This window comes from Crotalus tigris, unplaced genomic scaffold (assembly GCF_016545835.1).
Source record: "Crotalus tigris isolate CLP2741 ecotype Arizona unplaced genomic scaffold, ASM1654583v1 scf7180000019692.1526454, whole genome shotgun sequence".
Classification (NCBI taxonomy): Eukaryota; Metazoa; Chordata; class Lepidosauria; order Squamata; family Viperidae; genus Crotalus; species Crotalus tigris.
Genome location: NW_024097664.1, coordinates 217628 through 233450, shown reverse-complemented (window position 1 = coordinate 233450; position 15823 = coordinate 217628). Strand labels below are relative to the sequence as shown.

The following is a 15823-nucleotide window of genomic DNA, read 5'->3' as shown; positions in this document are numbered from 1 at the left end:
TGAGCAGCACTTGTCAAGGCTCGGACCACTTCAATTTAATTGCCTTGGCACGGAAAGCTATTTGGCAAAGAAAGAGTTAGATTTAAAAGACAGAATTATATGTCTAAATACTTGTTTGAACATAGTTAAAAGAATTTAGGGCTTTGAAATATAATTAGTCTTTTAAAATGAATATGATTTGGAATAGCACTTTTTCTTCTTCTTTTGACAAAGGAAATACAAACATAAGAGGATTAGTATGAATAAAATTGATAAGTTATTCAAATGTAATTAACATTGTGAAAATCATAACTAGCAAAGACTTTAAATATTAATGGGAAACTAAATGTTAACAAGAGTATGAAAAACAGGAGAGTGATTTATGAACTGATGTTATTTGTATAAAAGTAAAATATGATGAAAATGTTTATATCTAATTTTGTATACATTAATAGTAGTAAGGATTCATATAGTAGGATTCCTTGCCTACTATAGAGGAATGGTTTCTTAAAGTTTCTTACTTATCAGAAATGGCAAAAATTTCAGCTTATCTGAAAGACCATTCACAAGAGAGAGATATCTCGATGTGGAAAAGATGGGTAAATTTTGTACAGAATAAATATGGGGTTAGGAAGTATTATTTAGCTTTTGAATAATTTATAGTTTAAAATGGGTATGGTTGGATTTGTAGTTTCTATGTATTGGAGTTAAAGTACTTTAAATTTTTGGGATGTATGTATAGTGGATTGATGTTCATTTAATTTGTATGTGTTTTTTTTCCCCAGCTCTGGAAAGGAGGGGGGAGGGTTATGGGGTGGGAGGGGAGGTATTTTATTGTAAAAAGTTTATAAAATTTTCAATAAAAGAAAAAAAGAAAAAAGAGGATTAGGAAATAAAATTGATAGTTATTCAAATGTAATTAACATTGTGAAAATCATAACTGACAAAGACTTTAGATATTGATGGGAAACTAAATGTTAACAAGAGTATGAAAAACAGGAGAGTGATTTATGAACTGATGTTATTTGTATAACAGTAAAATATGATGAAAATGTTTATATTTAATTTTGTATACATTAATAGTAGCAAGAATAGTAATTGTTTAATGAGGGGAAAATGAAAAAATATGGGAAAGGACAGAGGATCCAGGGAATAATACTGGACTGTGTAGTAATGACCAGATTTATATTGAAGAAGGCAATGTCAAATATGTGAACCCAGACATGTTGTTTACTAAGTGTTAAAAGATTGTAATTCTGAAGAAAATAATAAAACCTTATTAAAAAAAATCTGAGACTCTCACAAGCCAAAGTAGAAACTGAGATGGAGGCTTCAGAAATGGAAAAAACAACTTTAATCTGCCAAGAAAAGCAGCTGGGTGATCAGCCTCCCAACACAACGGCAGCACACCTGGGGGGGGGGGGGGATAGTCGTTTTTATACAGTTTTGCTCAATGGCAATAGCACAAGACAGCAAAGGGACAAGGAAGTGGTGTGATTGCCTTTTAAATGGTTAAACAATAGTTACGTGTCATCACTTCCTTCGGCATTACCTTTTCATTTGCATCCAGATACATGACTCCTTTTGTTTAAGGTAAATGGTGTTTTCCCCGCGCAAGCGTGGTTTACAGAAGCGAGATAGCATTAATTAGGTTAGCCTGAGATTGATCTGCTTTCCCTAGAGTTAAAAGAATGTAGAGGTGAATGCAGGGATGTTAAATGTGCATGGTGTGCCTCAGGGATGGCTGCCTTGAGCCTCCCAAGGCCTTCCCTACCCCTAAGATAGCTCCTCCTTTTCCGAAGTAATTTTGGAAACGGCTGCAGATCTCCGGAAGGTAAACAAGGCATTGTGAGGGCAGGAAGGGTGGTGCAAAGCAGACCCACGCCTTTGGGGATCTGGCAGAGCAAGCATGGGGGGTGGGGATAGGTGGACATGCTTCAGTGTCTCTGCAGTTTTGAATTTTTGTAAAATTCTTATCTTCGAATCATGGTCATACAGGGTTTTTGGGAGGTCTGTAGTGCCGCTAAATGATCTGTCATACCTCGAGGATTACCTGTAGTTTAGTACTTCACTGCTGAAGTTGTTTAAGGCGACCTGTACGGCCGACCTGTTTTACAGCCACATTATTCCGCTCACCAGTCCGAAGAAATTGTGATTCGAGTTTGTGGGATTCAATAAACTTGTACTCTTAAGATTACATGCCCCTTGAAAAGTAAGATTATTCAAATTCAACTATTAGGCAACACAAAATAGCACAATCATTAAACAGACTGTAGCAATAAAAGGAACAGTAAATCTGAGATAGTATAGGTTCTCCTGCTTGAGGAGGGAGCTGGAGTAGAAAACCTACAAGGTTCCATTCTGTTCTGTTCTACTCTATTCTATTCTTTTCCATTCCACTCCACTCCTCTCTGTTCCATATTCTATTCCTTATTCTATCTACTCCATTTTCTATATTCTATTCTATTCCCATTCCATTCCTTCTCTCCTGCATTCTGTTCTGTTCTATTCTACAGTTTACTTAATATTGAGTGGTTGAGCTGAGAATACAGTACACTTGTGCTCATAAGATTACATAACCTTTGAAAAGTGTGTGAGAGTATTCAAATTTGGCATCACAGAATAGCACAATCATTAAGCAGAGTGTAGCAATAAAGGGAATAGTAAAATGGTACTGTCCATAAGTTTACTTACTCCTGAATGTTTGGGCTGAGAATACATATACACTTACATTGACACACAAAGGTTGAGATGGCAACGAAGGGCAAGAGTTCACAACTGTCTTATTGAGCTGTAATTAGATCTGTGATAAATATTCCAGTAGCTTCTTAGCCCTTGAGAAGGCCTTCTGCATTTTAAAGAGTGTTAAAAGTGCAGTATTGCAGGCAGACTGTCCAAAACCTGTTCGATTCTGACAGTGCTCAAGCCTTGACTCAATCTTCCATCCTAAGAATGGAAAAATGAGGACCCGGATTATTGGGGGTTATATGCAAATAATGCTTACCTTGTAAACTACCAGAGTGCACTGTAAAGCACTATTGTCATTTTAGTGGCACTGCTGTGATCAAAGGAGCTTCCACACACAGGCATATTTAGAATTTTGTTCCCATGTGAGTCCTTTGATGTCGATGGAGGTGTTCACTGACAATAAAGCTCTTTCCACACTCAAGACATTTGTATGCTTTTTCTCCCGAGTGGATTGATGCTTATAAAGAATTCCCTTCTCACAGAATCCCTTTCTACACAAAGACAGTGATATGATTTCTTTCCTAGAGAAATCTCTAGTCTTTAATATATATAATAGTTTGTCCACTGAAACTCTTTCCACGCTCCAGGCGTTTATATGATTTCTCTCCTGAATGGCGTCTTTGATGCCTGTAAAGGTTTGCCCTCTGACTAAAGTTCCTTCCACGCTCCAGACATTTATATACTTTTCCTCCTGTGTGAATGCTTTGATGTCTATACAGAGATCCTGCCCTGTTGAAGCTCCTTCCAGATTGCAGGCTTTCATGGGGTTTCTCTCCTGTGTAAATTCTTTGTTTACGGAGATCTTTAAATCTTCAGTAAAGCTCTTTCCACACTGGAGGCATTTACAGGTAATTCCCCAGGTACTAGCGTTTATTTAGCGAGTTTTCACAAAAACGAATGAATTCAGAAAGGCTACTTACAATAGAATTTCAAAATTATGACCAAAAAGAGGCCTGTGTAGCCATGTCACTTGGTTTCAGTCTATACCGCAGTCGCGGCCATTTTTAGCTCTGTCACAATTGCAAGCGAAGAGTTCTCTTAGGTGAATTAGTGAGAAGTTTTTTTTTAAAGCAACAATTCTACCCCCCTCTCCTCTCTGGGCAGTTACTTAAAGAATCCTGAGCTGGCTAGCAGCAGGTGTTTTTTTTTTTAAAGTAACTGCAATGGCTCCAAGCAAAATTGGAGGCAATTTAGTTCCTGAGCACAACAGAAACAGCTGATAGGTGGTTGACCAGAAACCCTCCCACTTCAGTTTTTCTCTTTAGTGGATTTTTTGATGTTTATAAAGGCTGCTCTTCCAAATGAAGCCCTTTCCACACTCCAGGCATTCATAAGGTTTTTCTTCTGAGTGGATTCTTTGATGTTTATCAAGGCTGCAGCTCTCATTGAAGCTCTTTCCACACTTCAGGCATTTCTATGGTTTTTCTCCTTTGTGTATCTTTTGATGTCTACGGAGCTGTTCACCCAGAGTAAAGTTCTTTCCACACTCCAAGCATTCATATGGTTTTTCTCCCGTGTGAATCCTTTGATGTCTATTGAGACTTCCTCTAGTATTGAAACTCTTTCCACACTCCACGCATTTAAATGGTTTTTCCCCTGAGTGGATTATTTGATGTCTATAAACACTGCTCTTGTAACTGAAGCTCTTTCCACACTCCAGGCATTTATACAGTTGTTTCTCTCCTGAGTGGATTTTTTGATGTTCATTAAGGTTGATGTTCTGTGTGAAGCTCTTTCCACACTGCAGGCATTTATATGGTTTTTTTCCTGAGTGGATTCTTTGATGTCTATAAAAGCTGCATTTCCAACTGAAGCTCTTTCCACACACCAGACATATATACGGTTTTTCTCCTCTATGAATCCATTGATGTCTACGAAGCTGTTTAACCAGAGTAAAATTCTTTCCACACTCCAAGCATTCATACGGTTTTTCACCAGTGTGAAACATTTGATGTCTCTCGAGACATCCTCTAGTATTGAAACTCTTTTCACACTCCAGGCATTTAAATGGTTTTTCTCCTGAGTGGATTTTTTGATGTCTATCAAGGTGTCCTGCCTGAGTGAAGTGATTTCCACACTCCAGGCATGTATATGTTTTTTCTCCTGTGTGAATTCTTTGATGTTTATAAAGGGCGCCGTTCCGAGCGAAGGTCTTTCCACATTCCAGGCATTTAAATGGTTTCTCTCCTGTGTGGATTCTTTCATGTCTATAAAGATTTCCTCTCATACTGAAGCACTTTCCACACTCCAGGCATTTATGCGGTTTTTCTTCTGTGTGGAGCCTTTGATGTGTAAAAAGGGTCCGGCTCAGATTGAACCTCTTTCCACATTCTGGGCATTCATACAGTTTTTCTCCTGTGTGGATCCTTTGATGCATATAAAGGCTGCCCCTCCGACTGAAGCTCTTTCCACACTCCAGGCATTTATGCACTTTTTCTCGTGTGTGGATTCTTTGATGTGCATAAAGGCTTCCCCTCTGACTGAAGCTCTTTCCACACTCCAGGCATTTATGCACTTTTTCTCCTGTGTGGATTTTTAGATGTTTATAAAGGTTTTCCCTCTGACTGAAGCTCTTTTCACACTCCGGGCATCCATACGGTCTCTGTCCAGTGTGGATTCTTAGATGCTTTTTAAGAACTTCATTTGATTTGAAGGATTTTCCACATTCCGGGCACTGATATTTCTCTCCTCCCTCCTGGATTCTCCGGGGATTCCCGGGTCTTCCGCTTGTCCCGAAGGACCCTCCGTCTTCCAGGCCCGTCTCGGGGTCTCCGCCCGTTTCCTGCTCCCCGCTTCTCCCTCCAGGCGGCCTCCTTTCCCGGAGTCCCCTTCGGCTCATCCCTTCCGGGCCTTCCCCGCCGTCTCCTCCCGGGGCTGCTCCGCAGGGCCTCCTTCCTTCCTTCCTTCCTCCGCCGGGCTCGCCCGTCCTCCTGCAGGGGCGAAAGGGGGGGAGGAGAGGCGGGTCACGGCTTCGTCCCTTCCCCGGAGGGGAGTCCCAGGCCCGCCCGGGGAGGAAGGCCGACGCCCCGGCCTCTCCGTGGGACTTTCCGGGCAGGCCTCCCTCCCAGCGCCCGTCCCGCCAGACCAGGCCTCGGCCTCCCCCCTCCCCCCTCCCTCCGCAAGAGAGCCCCTCGGACTGCCACTCCCAGCATCCCTTGCGCCCTACCTGGGTCCGAGCCCGTCCGTGGATGAATCAATTACGGCGCTTCAGTTCTATGCGTTCCCGGAAGTGGAGGCGGGACTTCGCTGCGAGATCTTTTCCTGGTTGCTCTTCCTCTTTCCTTTGAATGGACCGGCCCGAGGAGTCCTCCTGCCACTCGCTGCGGTCCCCAGAATGACCAATCGGCGTCGTCCATCATCGAACTAGCCAGTTGGCGCCTGCGCAGTAGGGAAGGTTCGCTTTGTATTCCCCCCCCCCGCGGAGGTGAGGCGAGCGGCTTCCTTTGACCTTTGGGGGTCCCGTCTTCTCCCCCCCCCGCTCAGCCCCCCCCCAGCATGCAGGCCGGCGGAGCTGAGGGGCCTCCCTGAGTCTCCGCCCCTCCCTCTCCTCCCCCTCCCCATCGGGGGTCTCTCCCTAGGCAGGGCGGGGGGATCTGGGGGCATCCAAGCAGGCGAAATCGGGGGGGGGGGCGCCTCCCTCCTCCCTCCCGGGGGGCTCCGGCCAGGCTCCCCCCGCGGCCCCCAGGCAGCCCCTCTCCCGCCTCTCAGGGAGGACCCCGCCTTGCTTTGGGCTTCGCTCTGCGGAGCTTCTGCCCCTCGCTGGCCTCGCTCTGCGCTCCTTCCCGTTGCCTCGCCTGCATTGCTAGGCTGGGGGGGGGGGTTCCTCCAAGAAGGCTTTTCCCAAAGGTGTTTCTTGGGGTCCCCCCCCCCCGCTCTGCCCTGCCAGGAGGAAGGAGAGGAGACCCTTCCCAGCCTCTGGGGGGGGGCTTCGGACTGGGGGAGATGTGGGGTGCCCTATAAGATCCAAGGCTGCTCCCCCTTTTTAGGCTTTGCTTTGGGAGAAGAGTCCACACACACACACACACACACATACCGAGGGTGGTAGGTGTGCCTCTTCCTCTCTTGTAGAAAAACATAAGACTTTTATGCATTCCAGAGGGTGTTAGCAGAGAGATTTATTTTGCGCAAGGTTCAAAAGCAACTCACAACCAGCAATTCCGAACAAAGGGGGTAGGTTCAAACTACACTTTTTTACTTTCTATTTCTCAGGAACATAGAACCACACCGAAATCTACATTGTATTCCCTTCGGTTAGTTTCTCACAGTGAAGAGAGTTTTGCTAAATGCCCTGCGCATTTGGTTAGTCACAGATTGCTTACACAGCTTTATTCCAGTAACTGTGCATCATTTTTCTTTTAGTGATTTTTCATTATCGTTGTTATTATTCCACTTTATTCTTCATTATTCTTTATTATTCCACTTTACCTCAATCTTGTCTCTTCTATCGCAGGCCGGAAAGGTTGAAGTTTCTGCGCAGGACCTTGGCCCTTCCTGGCACTGCCTTCCTCTGGGCAGAGAGAGCTGTTGAGTTGCTTCCTGGGGTCTCTACTACTACAGTCGTGGCCAACATTGTGGACACCTTTTGGGAAAAGCGTACAGGAGAAATGCCAGCCTTGGTTAAGTTTCCACCCATTTTTCTTCTAATTTCTTTATAACTGTAGCCTCGTTCGCTTAATAATACTATTTTACATCGCACTCAACTCTTTGCACCATGACCTTAATTTTATTACGTTTTTACAAGCTCACTAAATGAAAGGAAAAAAAAAAAACCACAACCAGTTTGATGGCAATCACATCGCACACTTGCAAATGTCCTCCTCTCAGCTTCCATACAGGACATCAATAACTGAATCCTACTGTGATCTGACTGGCTCATGGCCAAAACAAGATGTCACCTGATTGGTTCTCTAAACACTCGTGCTCATTCGTGATGAAATTATCTTTCCATTGATATATAATTTTATCGTACTACTCCCAAAAAAGAAAAAAGTAGGGTTATTAGCCATCAAACCTGAAAAATACACTTTTTTGGCCACTCCTATATGACATAAAACATGGTAAAAACAACAAAGGTTAGCTACAGTAATGCTTGGCTAGATGATTATGGTCATAAGTGTGTAGTTTGGGGTCAATAATATATCAGGCTGTCATAAACAATAACTGCAAAATATATCACAGGAGCAAACGGTTGGTCAGTCAGACCCCTCCCCTCTAGCACTGACCCCTCCCCTCTAGCAGCATTAACAGCCCCCCCCCTCCCCAGACCCAGCTTCTCCTGTCCTGCCCCTTCTCTCCCAAGGACCCCTTTGCAAAACTGCAGCACAAGGAGAAACCCCCTCCAACGCCTCTCCCCTTAATACTTGGATTGTTCAACCTCTGTTGGCCTCTTGGCACCCTGATGCCGAAGCTGCCACACAGGCACAAATTGTCCTCCTATCCCCCCTTTGGAGGGGTCTCCTGTTACAGCTGCTGCCCTGGCCAGCGTGCCCTGAGACATAGCCCTCCATCTCTGGGCTGGCATCTATCTCATCTCATCTCTTCTTCCTGCAGCTGACGGGCAAAACAATACATCTGCTTATCCGCCTGCACATTTGCAAGTTAACTTTCTCCCCCCCCCCAACTTACCTATCCACTTCCATGGGCATGAGACTTAAAAAAAAAGTGCAAAGAAGAGCAACCAAGATGACTAAAGGCCTGGATTCCAAAACATATGAAAAATGGTTGCAGGATTTGGGTTTGGCTAGAGAAAAGGAGGACTAGGGATATGACAGCTTGCAAATGTTTGAGGGGTTTCCAGAAAGGTTGCCAACCTATTTTCCAGAGCACCAGAAGGCAAGACAACAAATCATGGATGGAAACTAATCAAGGAGAGAAGCAACCTGGAATTAAGGAGAAACTTCTTAACAGGGAGGACAATTAATCAGTGGAAGAGCTTGCATGCTCAACTTCACCCCTCCAAGTTGGAGAACCAGCCCAACTTAATCAGCAATCACATGATGGTTGTTGCACCCCGAGCATTTCACTGTCATGACTCCATGATGATAAGCCACCTTGGAAATACTTTGGGCAGATTGTGTCCTACATACCTGAGATAGAAACCAAGTTCCATCAGGGACGTTTCAAAGTGGTTCTCTGGGGTATCCAAGGGCAGGGAATTGGGTGGGGAGGTGCTAATTGATTTTTATTACATTTGGAGAGCAGCCCAAATCTACAGGTACACCTGGGCAAAACACTACATTGCACACCAAAGCTCCCTGTGGCTCAACCACCTGCCTGACCCCCCAGCCCAGGAGCACAGCCCCCTCCTCAAAGAGGTATGGAACGTTTGTTGGGTGGGGCACAGAAATCTCTGGGTGGTGCTGTTAGAAAGGGGAGGGGTCTGCAGCTCTCTTGGGGGCAACATGTAAGCAATGGGCCAATGCTGCCTTTCCAATTCCAGTCCCTGCCCTGCTCCAGGTGCTAAAGAGGCTGGACCTCAATTAACCTTTTCCCAGAGCAGCCATTAGTCAACTGAGCAGATGAACCATCCTCAAGTGAAACCAAACAGCCTGTCTTCACAAGCACCATAGAGGCATTTTCTGAACAGCGATACAGACTGAGCTGGTTCTTCTTTTTAATTTTCCAGTGCAGGAGAGCATCTCTTGCATTTCCTGGTGGTCCCCCATCCAAGTCCCAACGTAGCCTAAACAAGCATTAATTCCCAGGTCAGGCAATGATGTCCGGAGCTACATTGAGAATCCCCCAGCAAGAGAAGGTTCCCTGGTGGATGCTGGCCTCAATGGCAAGGGAAGCCCTCACATTTCCATGGCCTGTTAAATTTGGCTAGTCTTCTGCCGGGTTAAGTTGGCTTCCAAAGAGCCTGTTGAACCAGGCCAGGGGTCTGGATGTGCAAACTCAGGAGCGGGGAAGCAGGTCGTGTGAACAGCCTCGGGTACCACTGGGTCCACTGCTCCAGGTCAGAAGTGGGGAACGATGGCATTTTAATGACTTGTGGACGTCAACTCCCAGAATTCCTGAGCCATCATGGACACTATTTGGATGCTTCAGGAATTCTGGGAGTTGGGAGTCCACAAGTCATTAAAGGACTCCCCAACCCCATTGTAGACTGTCGCCTACTTTGTTCCTTTTTTTCCAGCTGTTCGCCAGCAGTCTCGCTCTGTTCTGCTTTTGCCAGCCTTTCTTACTTTGTGCTTGGTTCCTGTGTCTTTAGGGGTACAGTGAAGGGAATGGGGGGTGCCTTCTTACTACACTGTGGAAGGAGAGCTCAGAAGACATGGAGGAAGAAGAGAGAGGAAGAAGGGCCGACCAGCAAGCTGCAAAATTAGTAACTTTAAGACTTGTGGACTTCAAGTCCCAGAATTCCTCAACCAGCCATGATGGCTGAGGAATTCTGGGAGTGGAAGTCCAGAAGTCTTAAAAGTGTCAAGTTTGAAGACCCCCTGAGCTAGCTGGTAGCGGTGCATATTAATAAACATGGATAAACTCATCGTACATTTGCCAGTGCAAAGGGAAAGGGATTCAGCAAAGGAACTGCCACCGAAGAAATTAAAACTTTTTTTTCCTACAGTTTGTAATATTTTATTAGATTATAGAATAAAATACAAAAATACAAAAGCAAATAGTCGGACACAGTGGGGAGGAAAAAGGGGGGGAGGGAGGGGGAGAAGGGAAAAAGAACAGACTTCCTCTGTTGCAGTAGAACAGTGGTTCTCAACCTTTTATATGCCACGACCCCCAACCAGTCGTAAGTCGAGGACTACTCAACCGGTCGTAAGTCGAGGACTACTCAACTGGTGCAGCACCGTTTGCAGAATGGGACTTTTGGCGGGCTCAGAAAGGCAGAGACAGCCTGGACAATTCCTATTGGCTTTTGAAAGCCAATAGAATTAGACTCTATTCAAGAGAGTCTATTCTATTGGCTTTCAAAAGCCAATGGAATAAAAGGGAGTAGCACAGCTAAGGAAAAGGGAGAAAAAAATGGCGGACTGCGTTGTTTGGCGACCCCCGTGAAATGGTCATTTGACCCCAAATGGGGTCCCGACCCACAGGTTGAGAGCCACTGCAGTAGAGGGAAGCATTAACATTGAACCTCATCTTTTTACTTTTCCATATTATTATTAACTAGCCATTTCTAGAACAACTACTGAATCTAGTCAGTAAAACCCAAAATCCCCCGCCCTTTTTTTTAGTCATCATGTTTTTGACACCTTGTTAAGCACTGGTGGTCCTCAAATATTGTCATGTTCTGAAAGTGCTACACTTTGTGAAATGATTCAAAAGCCTTGCCGTGAGAGACATGGGACAACAACCTCCCATAATATTAAGCATAACCACTGAAATGAGCATGGCATTAAAAGAAGGTTCAAATGAGGCTGTGGGCGAAAAGGGACAATTTCAACCCTACAATTTCTGCTAAAGCAGAAAGCTTCTATATTACAAGGTTACGATAAAACTATACAAGTTACAAGAAAGTGCAAATAAGTGCAAGAAAGCCGTTTCTCGGCCCTCCGCAAGGAATGTATTCCTGCAACACAGACATCATCCCCTCCACGAGTTGGAGCAAGGGAGGTGCCATAGTGCAGATCCAGCTCAGGAAGGGGTGGGAGAGACGGGAAATAATGCGCAGCTCAGGGGCTTCTTGGAAGGCCAAACGGCTCCGGGGCTGAAACAGCCACTGAACTGCAGCACAAAGCCCAGTCTTAGCCCAGGCCAGCAAAGTGCTATGATGGGAAATGCTCACTACACTCCAAGAAAGCCCAGCCATCTTGAGCAGGGTTGCCTGCACCAACCTCCACTCCGAGACCCTTGCTGGCCTCCACTTTACACTCCAATTTTGCCTTCATCATCATCTTCCTCCCGCTGCTCGTCGGGGATCTAGGCACTAGGCGAGGCTGAAGCTCTGATTCTGGAAATCCTCGACTTATGACAGTAATGTAGGCGGCCCATTTCGGTCGCAAGGATGGAGGATGTTAATGGAACCTCGTTAAGTGAAAGAGCCCACACCCTGGATCGCCCCAATGCAGACGTTAAACCAGTGGTTCTCAACCTTTTTAATGCCGCGACCCCCAACTGGTCGTAAGTCGAGGACTACTCAATTGGTGCAGCCCCGTTTGCAGAATGGGACTTTGGGCGGGCTCAGCAGGGCAGAGACAGCCTGGACAATTCCTGTTGGCTTCTGAAAGCCAATAAAATTAGACTCTATTCAAGAGAGTCTATTCTATTGGCTTTCAAAAGCCAATAGAATAAAAGGGAGTAGCACAGCTAAGGAAAAGGGGGGAAAAAATGGCGGACTGTGTTGTTTGGTGACCCCCGTGAAATGGTCATTCGACCCCAAATGGGGTCCCGACCCACAGGTTGAGAACCGCTGCATTAAACGTTCAATGTGCACGGGGTGCATGCCATGGATTTCCCCCACCCCATGAGATACCAACGTCTTCTGCTTCCTTTCCTTGCGATCTCTACAGCTATCTCCACCCCTCACAATGTCTTGCTTACCTTCTGGAGATCTGCAGAATTTCTCCCTTTCTCCGTGGCCTGTTAAACTCTAAACAGGATAATAAGCCACAGTTTGTGCTCTGCGGTTTCTCTTTTTCCTGGGGAGAAACAAGACCCTGTAGCAGTGAGAAGGAGAACAGGCAATGAAGGGTGAAGTGTTAAAAGGGCGATGCAGAGGGAGCTGCTTTGCCCTGTTTGAAACCTGACCTTCAAGGCAAAGTTGCTCTTCCCTCTCCCTCTGCATCACCCTTTTAACTCTTCACTCTTCATCGTCTGTTCTCCTTCTCACTGCAAAAGACTCTAGTTTCTCCACTGGAAATACAGAAACTTGCAAAGCACAAACTGTGCCTCATTATCCTGTTTGGAGAGGCCATGCACCAACGCAGAAGGTGGAGGAAATTCTGCTTTATGGAAGTCAGTTTGCAAAGGCTGCTCCACGTGGCCCAGCAAGAGCAACCTATAATGCTGAATTTTGCAGATCTCTGGAAGATAAACAAGGCATTGTGAGGAGTGGGGGGGGGGGAAACAGGCCCATGCATTTGGGGATCTGACAGAGCAAGGATATGGGGATGGAGAGATACGTGGGCATTCTTCAGTGGCTCTGCAAAGTCTTGAATTTGCCCGGTCACTCGAAAGCAAGAATGACAGGATGACTTTTGTAAAATTCTTATCTTCGAATCATGGTTATACAGGGCTTTTGGGAGCTGTGTTGTAACTTTGAACGGTCACTAATGATCCGTCATACCTCAAGGATTACCTGTTGTTTAGTCGTTCATCACTGAAATTATTTAAGGGAAACCGTATGGCCTGCCTGTTTTAAAGCAACATTATTCCGCTGACAACTCAGAAGAAATTGTGATTTGAGTTCGCGGAATAGAATACACTTGTTTTGATAAGATCACCCTTGAAAAGTGTGTAACATTATTCAAATTCAACTATTTGGCATCACAGACTAACACAGTCACTAAACAGAGTGTAGCAAAAAAGGTAATAGTAAAATAGTGCTGTCCATAAGTTTACTTACTCTTGAGTGTTTGTGTATCAACACACTCATGTTGATACACAAAGGTTGAGATGAAAAATGTAGGGCAAGAGTTCACACCTGTCTTACTGAGGTGTAATTAGATCTGTGATAAATATTCAAGTAGCTTCTTAGCCCTTGAACAGCCCTTTTGCATTTCATCAATCGCATTTTAAGGAGTTCTAGTGACCCAAACAGTCCACAGCCTGGAGTTCAATTCTGACAGCACTCAACCCTTGTCTCAGCCTTCCATCCTTCTGAGGATGTAAAATGAGGACTCAGATTGTTGCGGGCAATATGCAAATAATGCTTACCTTGTAAATCTCCCAGAGTGCGCTGTAAAGCACTATAGAGAGGCTATATAAATAAATGCTATTGTTATTTTACTGGCACGGTTGTGACTGAAGGTCTTTCCACACGCAGAGATATTTAGCTTTTTTTCTCCATGTCAATCCTTTAATGTCTACAGAGATGTCCGTCGACAATAAAGCTCTTTCCACAGTCAAAGCATTTGTATGTTTTCTCTCCCGAGTGGATTGATGCTTATAATCCCTTCTCACACAATCTCTTTCTACACATAGACATTGATATGATTTCTCTCCTGAACTGAGGCTTGGATATGTATAAAAGCTTGTCCACTGAAACCCCTTTAACGCTCCAGGCATTTATATGGTTTCTCTCCTAAATGGAGCCTTTGATGTTTATAAAGGTTTCCTCTCTGGTTAAAACTCTTTCCACACTCCAGACATTTATATGGTTTTTCTCCTGTGTGAATGCTTTGATGCCTATACAGAGTTCCCGCCCTGTTGAAGCTCCTTCCACATTCCAAGCATTCATATGGTTTTTCTCCAGTGTGATTCTTTTTATGTCTATCTAAAGAGCCTTTACTATAAAAGCTCTTTCCACATTCCAGGCATTTGAATGGTTTCTCTCCAGTGTGGATCCTTTGATGTTTATAAAGGTTTCCCCTCAGACTGAAGCTCTTTCCACACTCCGGGCATTCATATGGTGTCTCTCCAGTGTGGATTCTTAGATGCTTCTTAAGATCTCCATTTCTTTTAAAGGATTCTTCACATTCCTGGCACTGATATTTCTTTTCTCCTTTCTTTTCTTTTGAGTGGATTCTTAGATGTCTTTGAAAATGGTCATTTCTTTTGAAAGATTTTTCACATTGCAGGCATTTATGCAGTGACTCTCCTGAGTGGATTCTTTGATGTCTATCAAGGTGTCCGGCCTGACTGAAGCTCTTTCCACACTCCAGGCATTTATGTGGTTTTTCTCCTGTGTGGATCCTTTGATGCGCATAAAGGGTGCTGTTCTGAGTGAAGGTCTTTCCACACTCCAGGCATTTAAATGGTTTCTCTCCAGTGTGGATTCTTTGATGTGTATAAAGTTTTCCCAGATGAATGAAGCTCTTTCCACACTCCAGGCATTTATACCGATTTTCTGCTGTGTGGATCTTTTGATGTATATAAAGGGTGCTCCTCAGATTGAAGCTTTTTCCACACTCAAGACATTTATATAGTTTTTCTCCTGTGTGGATCCTTTGATGTACATAAAGGCTGCTGCTCTGACTGAAGCTCTTTCCACACTCCAGGCATTTATGTGGTTTCTCTCCAGTGTGGATCCTTTGATGTTTATAAAGGTTTCCTCTCTGACTGAAGCTCTTTCCACATTCCAGGCATTTAAATGGCTTTTCTCCTGAGTGGATTCTTAGATGGATTTCAAGATTTCCTTTTGTTTTGAAGGATTTGCCACATTCCGGGCATTCATATTTCCTTCCGACCTCGTGGATTCTGTGGCGTTTCTTGAGTCTTCCGCCTGTCCCGAAGGACCCTCCGCCCTCCAGGCCCGTCTCGGGGTCTCCGCCCGTTTCCTGCTCCCCGCTTCTCCCTCCAGGCGGCCTCCTTTCCCGGAGTCCCCTTCGGCTCATCCCTGCCGGGCCTTCCCCGCCGTCTCCTCCCGGGGCTGCTCCGCGGGGCCTCCTCTCCTCTCGGGCGGCGCCTCCTTCCTTCCTTCCTCCGCCGGGCTCGCCCGTCCTCCTGCAGGGGAGAAGGAGAAGCGGGTCACGGTTTCGCCCCCTTCCCCGGAGGGCAGTCCCAGGCCTGCCCACCCTACCGGAGAGGAAGGCCCGAGCCTCCGCCTCTCCTCGGCATTTCGCCGGGAAGAAGCACACGGAGCCTGCCTCCGTCCCGACCACCGTTCCGCCAGGCCAGGCCTCGGCCTCCCTCTGAAGGCCACTCCCAGCATCCCTTGCGCCCTACCTGGATTCGAGCACGCTCGTGGATGAATCAATTAGGGCGCTTCATTTCTATTCGATACCGGAAGTGGAGGCGGGACTTCGCTGCGAGGCCTCTTCCTGGTTGCTCTTCCTCTTTCCTTTGAATGGACCGCCCCGAGGAGTCCTCCTGCCAATCGCTGCCCTGCCCAGAGCGACCAATCGGCGTCCCGCTTCCCCCGAGCCATCATCATATGGCGGCTCTCAGTGAGACTTTCCGGGCAGGCCTCCCTCCCAGCGCCCGTCCCGCCAGGCCAGGCCTCGGCCTCCCCCCTCCCTCCCTCCCTCCGCCAGAGAGCCTC

At 45.8% G+C, this 15823-nt stretch overlaps 1 protein-coding gene across 1 annotated transcript; it reads right to left on the bottom strand.

Annotated features, from left to right (window-relative positions):
- Positions 1-808: 808 nt before the first annotated feature.
- Positions 809-15735, bottom strand: LOC120317568 (zinc finger protein 850-like). Its single transcript, XM_039364246.1, has 4 exons — positions 15508-15735; positions 13896-15285; positions 12223-12338; positions 809-5657 (listed from the first exon to the last, which is right to left on the bottom strand). The coding sequence occupies exons 2-4, from the start codon at positions 15174-15176 to the stop codon at positions 4142-4144; spliced, it is 2913 nt and encodes a 970-aa protein (XP_039220180.1). The 5' UTR covers positions 15177-15285; positions 15508-15735; the 3' UTR covers positions 809-4141.
- Positions 15736-15823: the final 88 nt, after the last annotated feature.